This window comes from Apteryx mantelli, chromosome 3 (assembly GCF_036417845.1).
Source record: "Apteryx mantelli isolate bAptMan1 chromosome 3, bAptMan1.hap1, whole genome shotgun sequence".
Classification (NCBI taxonomy): domain Eukaryota; kingdom Metazoa; phylum Chordata; class Aves; order Apterygiformes; family Apterygidae; genus Apteryx; species Apteryx mantelli.
The window spans coordinates 133,087,091-133,101,359 of record NC_089980.1 but is presented as its reverse complement, the minus strand read 5'-3'; the positions used below and the strand labels follow the sequence as shown (position 1 = coordinate 133,101,359).

Sequence of the window (14,269 nt, the reverse complement as noted above, 5' to 3'; positions counted from 1 at the left end):
TCCACGCATGGCAGCAGACACACTGGCTCCACTTTTGTTTAAAAGGAGCGCTGAACAGACACATCTCAATTATACTCTTCAGAGTCTGGGAGCGTCAGTAGAAAGTTTCAGTTCCAGAATTAACATATAAAAGTTAAAAGACAACACAGTGGACCAGTGAGAAGTCCAGTGTTTTTTAATGCACCTTAAAAATAACCACCGTAGCGTGAAGACTTGCTTTGTTGAGAAAGCTGAATGCAAGTACAAGGGAAAAAAAACAATAAGCTTTCCAAGTAAGCCATCATCCTTGGACAAATATTCCAGTTGTCACTTGCGATAGCCTTAGATCCTCTTCAAGGTCCAAGCCTAACACTACATCCGAAATCAATGGAAGTCCAGTGCAGGCTTCTATAACGAAAGCAAGTTATCCAACTTATATTAATAAAAATTATAAAAAGTAGTGTGACAATCTCTCATGAAAATAGTAACTGTTTTCACAACAGAAGTCCTTCCATTAAAGAAGGACTGTAGTTTTCATTAACTTTGACTTCTTTTCTCCTCCCCTTTTCCCCCCTCCATTAAGCTTACAGTTCAGGAAATACATTTATTTATATCACCTTCACTTACCAGTTTTACATTCACACACTGACCCTCCTCATCACCAGAATAAGGACATAAGAGCTCATCACTTCAACATATGTTTGGTCTCAGTACTGGTTTACAGGTGGGGGGAACCACTCCCCTCTTTCTTTGAATTACACCGGCAAGAGGAAGCACTAAATACACCTTGTTTACCATATCCTAGGCAGCTGCAACACAGTAAGACACACACAGACTGATCAATCTTTTACCACATCTTATTACCCCCGCCTTTTTTCTTAAGTATAACTATCGGCTTTAATAAGTGCTCCTTCCAATTTGAATTAAAACAGTAGAAAGGGGGAAGCACAAACAGCCCCTAAACAACTTGATGAAACATTTCTCCCTCATGTAAGCATATTCTGATAGTTACATCTTGGTGCAGTATCTCCTGAGGTATTACAGCATCTGAAGTGTCATCTTAAGAGACAAAGACGTTTCACTTTGACAGTGTGCTTACCAGTTTCAGCCTGAAACAAATTATATAGTCACATTACAGAACTTACAGAAAGGAGAGTTTTACAAAATAGTGATATATGCACAACAAAAGCGTTACTAAGTGGAAAGCCTGAGGGTTACATATAGCAATTAACAGTTAAAACACACACATATGTACCCTCAAGAGTAAGAGTCACGTCCTTTGGCTTTCCCTCACTTCTTTATCAAAAAGATAAAAGGAGCAGCACCTCCAGTTCAGTCACACTATCGGCCAAAAATAACAGTCTCAATTTTGCCATATCTTGCTCGCATAAGTAGCCCCATCAGTTTTTCCAAGAGTCACACGGCAAATCCCAGGATTCAGGAGTAATTTTAACTTCTTTACTGTAAGATCTCCACAACCCAAGTCAGTGCTGTACACTCCAAACAAAACAAAAAAAATCTACCCCATCATTAACAGGTTACAAGCCAAAACAAACGATCAAGAATATAGTTCCATGACTGGGAAATGGCCAAATCTGATCCCAGCTTTGCTGCAAGCCTGTTGGATAATCTTGGGGGATCCACTACTTCTCCATGCCTTTGTTTTTTCTTTAAAAAATAAAAAGCACAATATTTTCTAGTCACATTGTAAGGAAGGTGCAAATTTATTTTCCCTCAGAAGGAACAGGCTGTTCATGATGAGAGTGGGAATAAGCAAGACCACCTCCCGTCAGTAGCGGCAAGCTCTTAGTTCACTGAAACTACTGAGCCATTCTGTGCAACCCCTCGAATGCCCACTTTATCAACCTAGTTATCCGTGGTATTTTCCTGTCCTATGTGGAGCTTTCTTTCCAAGAACACAGGTCTGAACAGTAGGGAAACATTTTTCAGACAGATGCTCTATTGTTATGGTACAAAAATACACGCATAGGTAGTACTAATCTCTCTTCTGCAAGTGTTTAAGTTCAGGGAAACAGTCACTCCTGCACAGCTTCCTTTAAACCAGATGGCAGTACTTGTCTCTAGATCTCACAGCTCGCATCCTTTCAGACTCCCTCTGGCTATGTTGAGGCCTTAAGGTGCTGTCAATGAGGAAACCCCAGCCTGGCCCGATACAGTTCCTTTGTAAAACCTTCGGCTGCAGAATTCCTCATCTTCAGGAAAGGAGGTCCAAACTCAGACTCCTTATAGCTGCCATCATCTCTTTTGGTAGGCAACAGAGAAGCCTATCTAAGAAGGGCTGCACAACCACGTGATATTGCTGAAACATCCGATACAAGATGCAATCAGAACAAAGCATACCAGCTTAGCGCAGGTAGACATGCACCCAAGTGTTCCCTCAAGGCTGCTTCAAGGCAGTGCTCAAGCATAAACTGCAATTTATCCTGCATCTGATTCAGATTAGTTAACCCTTTCAAATTTAAACAACAATATTTTTAAGGCACTTGCTTTGAAATGCCCATCTTTGGTGAGTGTCCTGCTTAGATATTTGTGTGTTAAAAAAGAAAAATGAAGAATATAACTTGACAGCTCAGCCTCTGAGGCACTTCGTAATATAACTTTAAAGCTGTCAGAGTGAATTCATGACATTAATGTTGTTGCATGCTGGAGCCACTCAGAAGTTTAGATATTTAAATACTATTTATGCAGCAAGTTCACACACCAAATCAAAACATCCATTTACACTGGCAAGTTTCTCTGGCTTTCTCTACTAGTTGCAAGTAACTTCTGAACCAAGCATGCCTCCAATTTCCTTTAGAAAGCCTAGGTCAGGAAAAGCAAAGGCAAAGTTACATTGCCAAAACTTACTTTCTGCAAAATGGATAAAACGATGAATCTACCGTGGATGTAACAATTACAGTAGTATTTTTCTGTTTTTAAAAGACTAGTTTATACACTGGATCAATGTGCATTTGAAGATATGATTCTGCCAGCAGCATTTGTTAATTGTGACTGTCTTCTGAGATTTTAACTTAAGATTGCTATCTTGATAATATTTTATATTGAAATAGTGTGTGGTCTTATCCTGCAGCAAGAGTTAATAATAGAAAGGATTATGAGTACAAATCAACTGGGAGCACAACATTTGTTTTACAGGAATAAAAAAATAATAAAAAATAATAAGTCGCAGTCAGCTCCCCAGGTCCAGTGTTGGTTTTAATGAGAAGTCTGAAGATAATCCCACCGTACTGAATATAGACTTAAGGGAGCAACTACTTACTTGCAAACAGAACTGTTCAATAATCCATTTCATTGATAGGTTGTTTATGGACATGTATATGGAAGAGCATATCCAGCTCCACAGCTCAGCTGCTATTCTTGAGACACATCCTTAGGTCCTGCAAGTCTTTGGGGACTGATATCCCACACAGTTACGTAATCATCCATTCCATTTTTTAACTAAGCCATCGGCTAAATACTAGAATACAGTTCTCAAAAGGGAAATCTCAGGAGCAAGTGTGGATAGAATTCCCACAGAATGAAGAGGTTCTCTAGTTCTTGGCACACCTTTGTAGGGTCTTCCTTTAGAACTGTATTTTCACATCCTTTTCATGCCAGAAATATTTATGAAGATGTTCCCAAACCACTAAAGTAACGAACACCTTCAACTTTAGTGAAGTTCATTGCTAGATGGTGATAAAAGTCCACAAAATAGCACAACATAAACATGTGAGAGGCTTATTAGTAAGAGAACTTAAACACAATACCGCACAGTTTTCAAAGACTGCAATTTAGAGTATAGGATTTTCTTCTGTAAATATGATCATTTAGTTTAGTGCTGTAGTACTTGAAACTTTGTACTCAGCTTTCTTCACTGGAAGAGATGTCAATGATTCAGATTTGGAGTACTCTCTTTCAGTCTGTGCTACTTCAACATACACAAAACATCATTACCTTCAATAAAGATGCCTAAAAAAAACCCCACCCAAACAACAAATGTCGCAAGCAATTCCACTTGCACAGCTTCAGAGGTCATTTCATTAGTACCTTTACTAGGAATCCTGTATCCCTAGAAGTCCTGTTATACTTCGATCTGGTAACTTCCCTCCCCACCAAAGAAGTCCTTTGTCCATCCTGGCCACGTTTCAGTCCCAGTGAATCTGATCTATAGTTTTATTTGGTCATCTCCTCAGCTAATTCCAGCCAAAACCCAAACCCATCTGCGCTGCTGCCAACTTGTCTCCAAATTGAAAATTCCAGATAAGACATTTAAGTAGCCTCACACATGCCTGTAGCAATTAGCCTAGTCTAATTTCATCAAAGCCCCAAACTATCAATTTTATACTGACAACTCCATCCAAAAATAAATAAATAAATACTATGCTAAGAAACAGGAACTGAACACTTTCTGCAGAAAGGTGTTTTTTTTTTGAAGAGTATATTGTTTTCAGCCATCCTGTTCTAGACTAACTGCAGAACCACCAAATATTTCCAGTTCTCACATAGTTGATCCTTTTTCCTCTTTTCTTTGTTCTCACTAGCATTCATCTTAGGTTTTCCAAGTAAAACAGTATTTCAGATTATCATTTAAAACATTTGAAAAAAATACAGGAAAGGCAGCCTCCCATCAGTGATATGTGATCAGCAAGCGAGAGAAACTTTCTTTCATGTGTTTAACTTTGCCACCTCCATCATGACTGCAACTATGGTTGCTATGGAGACACGTACCCACACTTCGCATTCTGCAAATATGAACAAAAATCAAAAACATTTTTGTTCATTGTAGCTGGCAAAAAGGCTCAAGTTATTGAACTAAACAAACATCATGGCAAAGTGTTGTCACATACCTTAAGAAAGAATTCAAGAAATCTCTGATCCAGCTTCTTTTTAAATGAAAAACATTTAAACACTGCTATTTTAAAGAAACAAACACAAACATCATAAAAGTATATATGTTTATCTTACAATGAAAGTACAGAAACTGACACTGTACCTTACTGTCCTCTCCTTCAAACACAGACTGGTGAACATTACAAGCAAATAGAGAGTTTGGGAGATCGTTGAAGTCAATTATTTCATGAAAATCTTCCTCTGCAAAACATCTCTTTAAATTGTTGTTTCCATCTATGGAATAGATTAAGAACTGTCCTCCATCCTCCGCGATGCAGCCATAGTGACTGAGGCCTCGCATTCCAAAGAAGTAGGAGTCTCCCCTCATTCCTAGCAGCATAGAGAAAAGAGACACAATTATACTAAACTTAAAAAAAGTTTTTATATGTATGTATATATACACACACACACACACACAAATCAACCCAGAAATTCTTAGTTTGGGGGCTTAATTTGTAGGCAATTAATATGTTTCATACTATTTTAAGGCAACAATTGACCTATGAAACAGGGCACTAACACCAGTTTCACTAAGGCTCAACAGGAACTTTCCTTTAGTTCCATCTATTAGTAGTGAAAAGACCTAACCGTATCAGCACAAGCTGCTGAACACATCCAGAAGAGTGGCATGACTTAAATCCCTTTTGCCCTAAAAGAGAATATTATGTTGCAATTGGGTTTAAGAGATAGTCATGTTTGTTCTTGGGAAGGCAAACTGAGTTTCCAGTCAGCTTAGAGAGACACTATCATGCACTGGATGAGAAGAAAATGAAAATAACTTTGAAGATGATATCAAGCTTCAACTCAAAGCAAAAAGCTGACCCTTTTGAAAAGCAGCACCAAAGACTGAAGAGCAGTACTACTAAGACACTTTATTATCACAAAGAACACTACTAAGACAGTATCACGAAGAACAACAACCAATTATTTGTCCAGTTCAAGGGCAGAATGTGCCCTGTTTATCTATGCCCATTAGCAGTTTGTTTGAATTTTAATGATACTAGGAAGCAAACAACAACAACAAAAAAATAGACCTAAGGAAGAGCAGAACTAAGTGCTGATTCCCACCTCCTCTTAAAAAAAAAAAAAAAAACCTGCTGACTTTGGAGGCTTTACCACAAATTAATCAGAGTAGAAAGATAATTCTAGAGTCACTGAAGGACACAGAAGTAATAGGCTCATACATCAAACACTATCCTTGCTGTGGATACAAGAGTAAGCCTCATACCAGCCAAGGGGATTAAGGAAAGGTCCAATTAATCATCAGCATACTCATTAGTAAAAATTTAGCTATTTATCATGGCTACCATAGACAGTCCCTGGCATAGATATATTGGACATTTACTCTAACTTTTCTAGAGCTCCAATAAGTTGATTAGAAGTTATGCAGAAGAATAATTATTGCATAAACATATAAGGGAATTAACAATATGTGATCATTGACTTATTTTCCTCCTAAAGTGGTTAGAGAAATATTTAAGCAGTGTGTTCATCTTTTTCTTATTTGCCCTTGCTCTATTGCATACTTGGCATTCCCTATTAATACCTGTACATATTGGTTCAACTAAACCTATTAGGCCTAAATAGTGTCCAAAATTAAACCCTATGTCTTATTTAGGCTTAATCTCAGTAAAGCAACGTGAAGTTAAGGATCTAATTTACCATGCCTATGCCTTTTACATAACCTCATTTCTACTGCAGCTCTGAAGCAACGTTTGGCAGATGACAAAGTGCATCGTTCCATAACCTTACATTACAGAGATGTCAGTAAATGTTATTGCTGAAGTCTCACAGCTGGTGAATTAAATCTTAAAGAAAACAAACCAGTATCACACTCAGAAGTATCAGTTTTGGAGCAGTACTACCAGGTCCACACTTACTACACTCTCAGATCACCTGATAAAGACTGATTCATTGGCCAGTATTAATCAGAGCATTAAGGCTGGAAGGTACCTGCAGAGGTCACCTAGTCCAACCCCCACAGTCAGACCAGGTTTTTCAGGACCTGGCCCAGAGCTGAACTGTCACATATCCATTGAATGCTGTACAGAATTACCACTCAGAGGGCACATAATGATCTGTGGAGAGCTGGTAGGTCACAAGATCTTAGCTGCCCTCCATTTCCAGGTACTAAAATACATTACAGAGAGCTAAAAACAGAATAGCTTCCTAGTCCTGTATTCCAGGCATGTATGTGGGGGAGAAGAGGGAGGAAGAGAAAGGGTTTAAAACAAACAAGGATGTTGCACGTATGATAGAGATACAGCGCTCTAAGTAAGCAGGTATAATATGAAAGCCTCAGGCTAACTAGCTCTTTATCCTGATGACAGGTTTTTAGACTCTCAAATACAGAGTAACATCTTTGCCAACTCAGTCTGACATTAGCACAAGTATCTCCAATTAACTTCAGTTTAGATATTTAGTTCTGACAGTGGAAAAAACAAAAAAGAGCAAATCATGGAGAAGATGGCTAAACTTCTCAGCAGTATGTATTAGCCCATCAGGAACTCAATGCCATGGCAATACTGCTTCTGATATTTGAACCGACTCACTTAAGCCTCGTTGAACTGTGAAGTACACCGTACATTTCAGTGTAAACACACCCAGGTTAAGTACTGTAAAGAAAACCTCGCAGCAAACACTATTGTAGAGGAAGCTAAAGTTCAGAATGCATCACAGGTTTAGCGAAAAGTGTTAATGGATCATCTGCTCCAAATACAATAATCTCTAAATTTGTTTGCCATCATGTCTAGCCTGTATCAAGATTAGATTCATTGTTTTTAAGTTTATGAAAATAAATGGCAAGTCTAATATGTTGCAAAATATAACTTACATGGCAGAGCTCGGTATGAAGTATTCCACTTACAACAGGCAAACTGCTTGCAGTCAGTGAAAACAGTCAGTATCTTGTGTTCACACTGCGTAAAAAGATTTTTCCCCACAAACAAATATTAAACCAGAAAAGTCTACTCAGCAGAGAGGGGAGTTTCAAAGGCAACTTTACATAACAAAGACTCAAAAGGGTAAAGAAGATATGAGCTGATGCTCAAAAGCTGTAGGAAGTCCCCAGGTGTGACTCGCTAGGAATTCTACTGAGGGGAGAAAATCTTCACTACTCCAATCCACCCACACAAATCATCCAGATAAATAGCTAGACAGGAACCTGCTAGCTGAATGGAACCTAAAGCCATGCTAGAGCAATATATGTAATACCTTATTGATTTGTTTTCCATATGCATCTCTAATTAATAGTTGATTTCTTAAGCTGCACTTTTTAGTAAAAAAAAAATAAAAAAATAAGCTTCACTTTCACTGTACAGTTTGACAATAACGTTAAAAACGACTTCATGACAGCTAGCTAGCTTCATGCATTCTGCTCCTCAATGCATAACAAACCGATTAGGGTGTGCAGAGATGTCAATATACGGTCAGAAGTCAGAAAAGTCTACAGAATTCTTCTTCAGTAAACTATAAATTCCACACACACACCCCGGAAAAGCCATATCAAAAAGCACCAGATAAAGAGGGAAGTGGGCTTTTTCCTATTTTGAATCAGCTAAAAACACTATGGCAAGCACCAAAACAATAAGAACTGAATTTTGAATTACAAGTTTTTAACTATCTTATCTGGCAATACGGATAAAAAGGTAATGAACATACAGTATAGCAGGTGCTTCTACAACATATGGGCTTCCATTTGAGACTGCAGGTTAATAAATACTCTTAAGATACATTATGCAATCCTAGTTTTGCTCTGCTGGAGCTCTTTAAGTAACAGGAAAGTTTGTTCCTTGTTTTGATCAGCTCTTGAGGCAGCTTTGCTCAGTGGGACTTGGGTATTGGCCACTGGCCAACTTTTCTAAGAAAGTCACTGAAACTTGCGTGCCTTTTGACCATTTCTTTTTCAAGACCTGGGGAGTGTGGGGGGCTGCACACATGCACATCTTCTACTTTTAAGATATCCTTTAAGTTCAAATCAATTTTCCCTCTACTAGCAAGTCAGCTTGCAAAACCCCAATTATTATACCCCCTGCTCAATGAAAGATGGGACCCACACAATTATTAAGGACGTCTATACAGAATAACTAGCCTACAGCCCTTGTTCACAGGCTTTACTTCGCTGTGTACTACACAGTATTCAGTACAGCACCACAGTTAAAACAAAAATCTCACTGATCAGACACATGCATGCTCCCCAAAAGAAAGAAACTGTCTATGAGCCTGAGCTCAGTAACAATCAGCACGTACAAATATACTTGAATCAACCACATTATTTGTTAGCGCACTTCAAACCTTGGTCTGTAAATTCAGATTCTTTACTGGACAAACTAGCACTTCTGCTGAAAGATGCAATATAATCTGTCACATACCTTAGGTCACTCACTTCTGACACCAGCCACTTCTTATGTGGAGAGAGGTCCCAGGTCACATTTTGCTTTGGAGAAAGTGTTTGTGTGGTCATGCCATAAATTAGGTCAGTGAACTGATCCAGTTAAATGAAAAAGTTTACTGATCCAGACTAGGGAAAAAGTTTAGTTTCAACTCCATAAGATAACTGATCTGATTCACTTCATGGCTGCACAAATGCTTGCAGCAATAGGGGGGAAAAAAAAAAAAAGACCAAAGTTTGTGAAAGGAAGGTCGAGGGCAAAGACTAGTTGCTGAAAGATGCAATCATAATCTACTTAAAGCATTCATGAAGTTACAGTCTTAGTTTTCACAGCTCTACATGAACTTCATAAGAGATTGTCATATTAGAGGCTATTTTCAACCAATCATGAGCTGGGTCTCCTATTTTTTATATGAGAAATAACGTTAGACATATTAGATTCTAATGTTAAATTATTTGTTACATCTATCAAAAGCTTTAATGTTCAGGTTTTTTATGGTGGTGGGGTTTTAGGGGTTTTTTTTTGTTTAAAAAAAAATATATATATATATACATGCAATGCCAAAGAAATAATCCAATAAAGCTAAGGAATCTTCCGGCACCAACATTTGTGCTAAATTCAGTCCACAAGACCTCAAAATGGGACCACCTTAACAATAGTCCCGCTATGGAGTTTCTCTCCAGAAGTCTGAGATACCAAGACAGAAACAAACCTGACTCCAAGCTCATATAATGTCCAGCTAATGCTGACTCCTTGCCATCTCAGTTTATCCCCTTTAAATCAAGTTCACCCATACATAATCTGTGTTCCTCTATATGTTATTTTTGATTTTGGTCTAGGCTTTTAACCCTAAACTTTTAGGTCAGAAAATACACTACCCAGAGAGAATAGGAGTGTACCAAAAATTGCAGTATCAGTCTTCTAACTCTTGAAACATCATAGCAGCCACTACCCTTTCACACCACATCTTCAGTCTCGGTTACTTCTTTGTGTAATTTGCATGCACAATTGCATTACTTCACACAAACCTAAGTCATTTCAAATTCTTCCTCCTGTGGTCAAGGGATGCAAGAACTTCCCATTTTGGATAGCTCAGAAACATCAAGTGTGTTCAACCGCATAGACGTTGTAACTGAAAACTCTGTACAGATTATTGGTGAGAGCTAAGTGTTCATTCTGATATCATAACTACTACTATTTAGAGGCAGTACACCTCTAATTAAATTAACAGAGAACAGCAGAAAGTTGGAGCTTTATTTTTTGTCTTTCTTTTTATTTGCCAAAATTCACTGGCAAATCATAATAGCCTACTGAAATTTCCATTAGAAAGACTGTTGTACCAAAAGAGTGATTTTCTAGTGTAAAATTTAAAGTGCAAAGTTGTATATCTTGCTATGAATTTAGACCCCTATAGAGCAAAAACTTCAGCTTAAGTGCTTTACTGAATGAAGCTGGACTTCAGCACATGACTGATGTTCACCATGTACTAAAGTGTTTTCCTGGACCAGGGTCTTAATTATCATCAATTACATATAGATTTATCCACCGCATTAATGGAAACTAATAAGGTATTTCCTCAGTGACCATTTTCCTGTCTTAAGAGTTTTTAAAAAATTCCCTCAGGGACATCAAGAAACAGACATATATCTCTTCAAATCGCTAGGAAACTTTTTATTTTATTTTTTTTATTAAGCACTGCTTGCCATGACAAACAAGATGACTAAAAATAGAATAAAACAAACAATGTTACAAATACAGGCTTTAAATATAATCACTATAAACTAAAAGCATTACCGAGTCCTGAGTGCAAACCTCCTGGAAACAGTAATCCACAGAAATTACGAAAACTTGGAAAAAAATAAAGCAAAATACATTGTGGTTGTTTTTCTAGAAGGGTCCAGAACAAGAGCAAAGATTCCATCTCTGCTCCTATTAAAAAAAGAGAAAAAAAAAAACACAGCAAGTTCTACCCTTAACTCCAACAGAAGCAAAATCAAACTCACTAAGATTGCTTCTGAAACAACTCATTTTTACTTAAAATATTCACTGACTTAATGAAAGCAGAGTTACCAGTTTCTGTAGTGTCAGCCTAAGGATGCGGCTCCTGTTGAAGTCAATTAGACCCACACAGATGACTTTGGCAGAAGGCATGAGTGTAACAGGGAAGTTCTGATGGTAATAACCTACTGAAATTTCATTCTATTCCATAAAAATAATACCGGAGATTGGTATTATTTTTATAAGGTGCTAACTCTTCACTATAGAAAGCTCCCACAGACTTAAAAGACGACATTTACTTCCTTAGGAACAGCAGAATGGGACCTCACGTGACAAAATTTATGAACTGTTGCAGCCTAAAAAGCTGCTATACTCACCTATATTCATCCCTTTCCTTAACCTTCTTCCCTGCATTCCTCACCTGGACAATGACTCTTCCTGCATACAGCAATAAAAATTACTGGCACAAGAAGTCCACTAACATTTTAACTCTGCACTATTTTTGTGGGGCACTAACCAAATCAGTCTCCACTATTCCTCTTACAGAAGTAAGAGAGTTATAAGATGAGGAAGAGGATTTTGGGGTTTTTTTAAATGCTAACTGGTGCAAATCCCAAATGCTCCAATCCTTCCCACTGACATTCTAGCTGTATTAAATTTAGCTGAGCTTTTGTAACTATTTTTGGAAGCTCTTAACATCCAAAGGGGCTATTCACTTTTATTCATCTAAAGCAGGGCTGGCCAGCTCAAACTGTTCAAGACCTGCATATTGTTCAAAAGGCTCAAGCGCGCCTCCCACGCTAGAGCTCTATCACTTGACCAGTAAGGGACCTGCATTGGCATGGGTCCGCTAAGTAATCTGTACCTCCAGCTACAGGGGACACAAGCCAGCTCATGAGCTTGGTGCTCACCCCTACTGAAGTCAGGGCCCAGCCCCATTCCACAACAGAGAGATGATACTTTGGAGAACCAGTGTCAGGTATGAAGAATTTAATATGCTACTCTTAACACCAAGAAGTTGAGCTTTGATTAAATCAACCATTAGTTACCACTGTAACATTAAGACACTCAAAAAAAAAAAAAGCACAAAAAAAAAGAAAATCTCCAAAGAAACCAGTATAAACTTTCTGATTACCTTCACTTGGCCCTCTATGCTACACTGTATTAAAAGCCAGTACTAAAATGTGCAGAGTATTATAGTGCCAGCAGCTTTCAGCCATATTTGTTACCTCACACAGGGTTCCATGAAAAACCTCACTTAACAACCCTTTAGCTTGTAACATAAAATTCATGACTATACCCAATTCTTACTAAGTCCTATTTTCCCTTTTTCCTAACAATATGGAAAGGAAGAAACCACAGATGTCAGAGCCACATGCAACGGGTGCTGTTCATATTGTCTAATTCCCAGAAGATATTCAGACACCATAAAGATAAACACAGCATGGCAATACGAGCCCAACAATCAAGCCAATAGAAGACTGCCTGGAAGTGGAACATATATATCACTTGGTGAGATCAGAACTTGAGGTATGCTTTATCTGTATTAAATTTTTAAAAAGCCAAATGACGAAGATATAATTCCAATAACTTTTTTTGTTTCCAGAACAAAGAAAACCCCAATCAGACTACAGAATCCATTAAATGGCTATAGAACTTTTGGTATAAGTTGGAATAAAATGTAAATATTTTCTTGAAAAGGTTTTGCTGCTGGTGCATAGGAGCAGTTTATAACCTAAGCAGCATTAAGGACACCAATGCAACAACAAATATTTAAAACAGAAATAATGACAAACCAAGCCACAGGATGTGAATGCACACTGCAATATTTGGAAGAGAAAAGACAAACTAAATTACATAGCTGACAGCTCCCTCTCAGCAGTTTAACAAGAGAAGGACTCCTCTATACACACACCAGTTAACCAAGTTGATAATTTACAGAAAAATCTTTTTCTGCCCTTATTCACTGTGATGAGTTTGTAGTTCTTGACTGTTTCATATTCACACAGCATTTGGACTTCATGTCTGTTCAGGAATGATGTGGAGTTCTATAGTTTAGTTTTACTGCCTTATGCTTACTTTACAATACATGCAGCAAACTTTTTTGAGAGCAGCTCTGTATTTTCACAGAAAAGAACCTGCCTCTTCTACAAAGCAACCAGGTAAACAACACGACGTGCAAACCAGCTCGTATTTATAAATAAGTGGAGAATTTGAAAATCTAAGACAGAGGTTCATGTAAAGTATAACCCCTGATTATACTATGATTCTCATTTCTATATATTAAAAAAAAAAAACACTATTAAACCCATTATTCATTTTCCTTTTACAAAACTAGACTAAACTACAACTCAGGCAATGAAGGGACCAGAATATTTTTAAAGGATCTAGGAGGGGAAAAACAAAACACCAGTTTTGGTGAACTACCTGTTAATTAAGGAACGAGTCAAACCGGTGCGGGACGCTGCCGGCAACTCCAGAGCAGCGCACGAGCCTCCCTCCGGGATGCGGTATCCCCTCATTCCTGCGCGCCGGCCCGAAGAGGCACCAGCGGCCGGCACAGGTCCGTTATCGCCCCCCCCACACCCCCCGCGCCGCCTCACCGCGCCCAACGGCCATTTCCAACCGCCGCGCGGGGCCGCGCCCCCGGCGCCGACCCCCGGGAGAGGGAGGACGGGCGCCCAGCGGAAGCCCCAGGCTCCCCCGGGGCCCCGGGGCCCTCCGAAGCGAGCGCTGAGGCGAAGGCGGGGGCCGGGGCGAGGCGGCAGGGCCGGGCAGGGCGGCGGGCGCCGTTACATAACGCGGCCGCGCCGGAGGGGCGCGCGGCGCCCTGCGGCGAGGTCGGCGGGGCAGGGCTGCACCCGGGCGGCCCCGCCGGGGAAGGAGCCAGCCAGCCCGTCCCCCCGGCAGCGGCCCTGCCCTTACCTGCTCCCGCGGCTCGCTCGTGCTGCGCCTCCCCGCCCCGCTGCGGCCGCCGCCGAGCCCCGAGGACAGCTCCGCCGCGAGCGCCC

General features: G+C 39.5%; 1 protein-coding gene across 3 annotated transcripts in view; it reads right to left on the bottom strand.

Annotated features, from left to right (window-relative positions):
• The window catches only part of RCAN2 (regulator of calcineurin 2), an 89,785-nt gene extending 75,516 nt beyond the window's left edge, over positions 1–14,269 (bottom strand). The window contains exons 1-2 of one of the 3 annotated variants that reach the window (XM_067294391.1): positions 14,184–14,269; positions 4,973–5,199 (exon numbers count right to left, since the gene is read on the bottom strand). In XM_067294391.1, the coding sequence (XP_067150492.1) occupies positions 4,973–5,197 (225 nt within the window). In that variant the 5' untranslated portion in view covers positions 5,198–5,199; positions 14,184–14,269. Of the gene's footprint in view, positions 1–4,972; positions 5,200–9,239; positions 9,317–13,685; positions 13,852–14,183 lie in introns of those variants that run through there. The other 2 variants (XM_013955616.2, XM_013955617.2) reach the window with 2 other exon arrangements.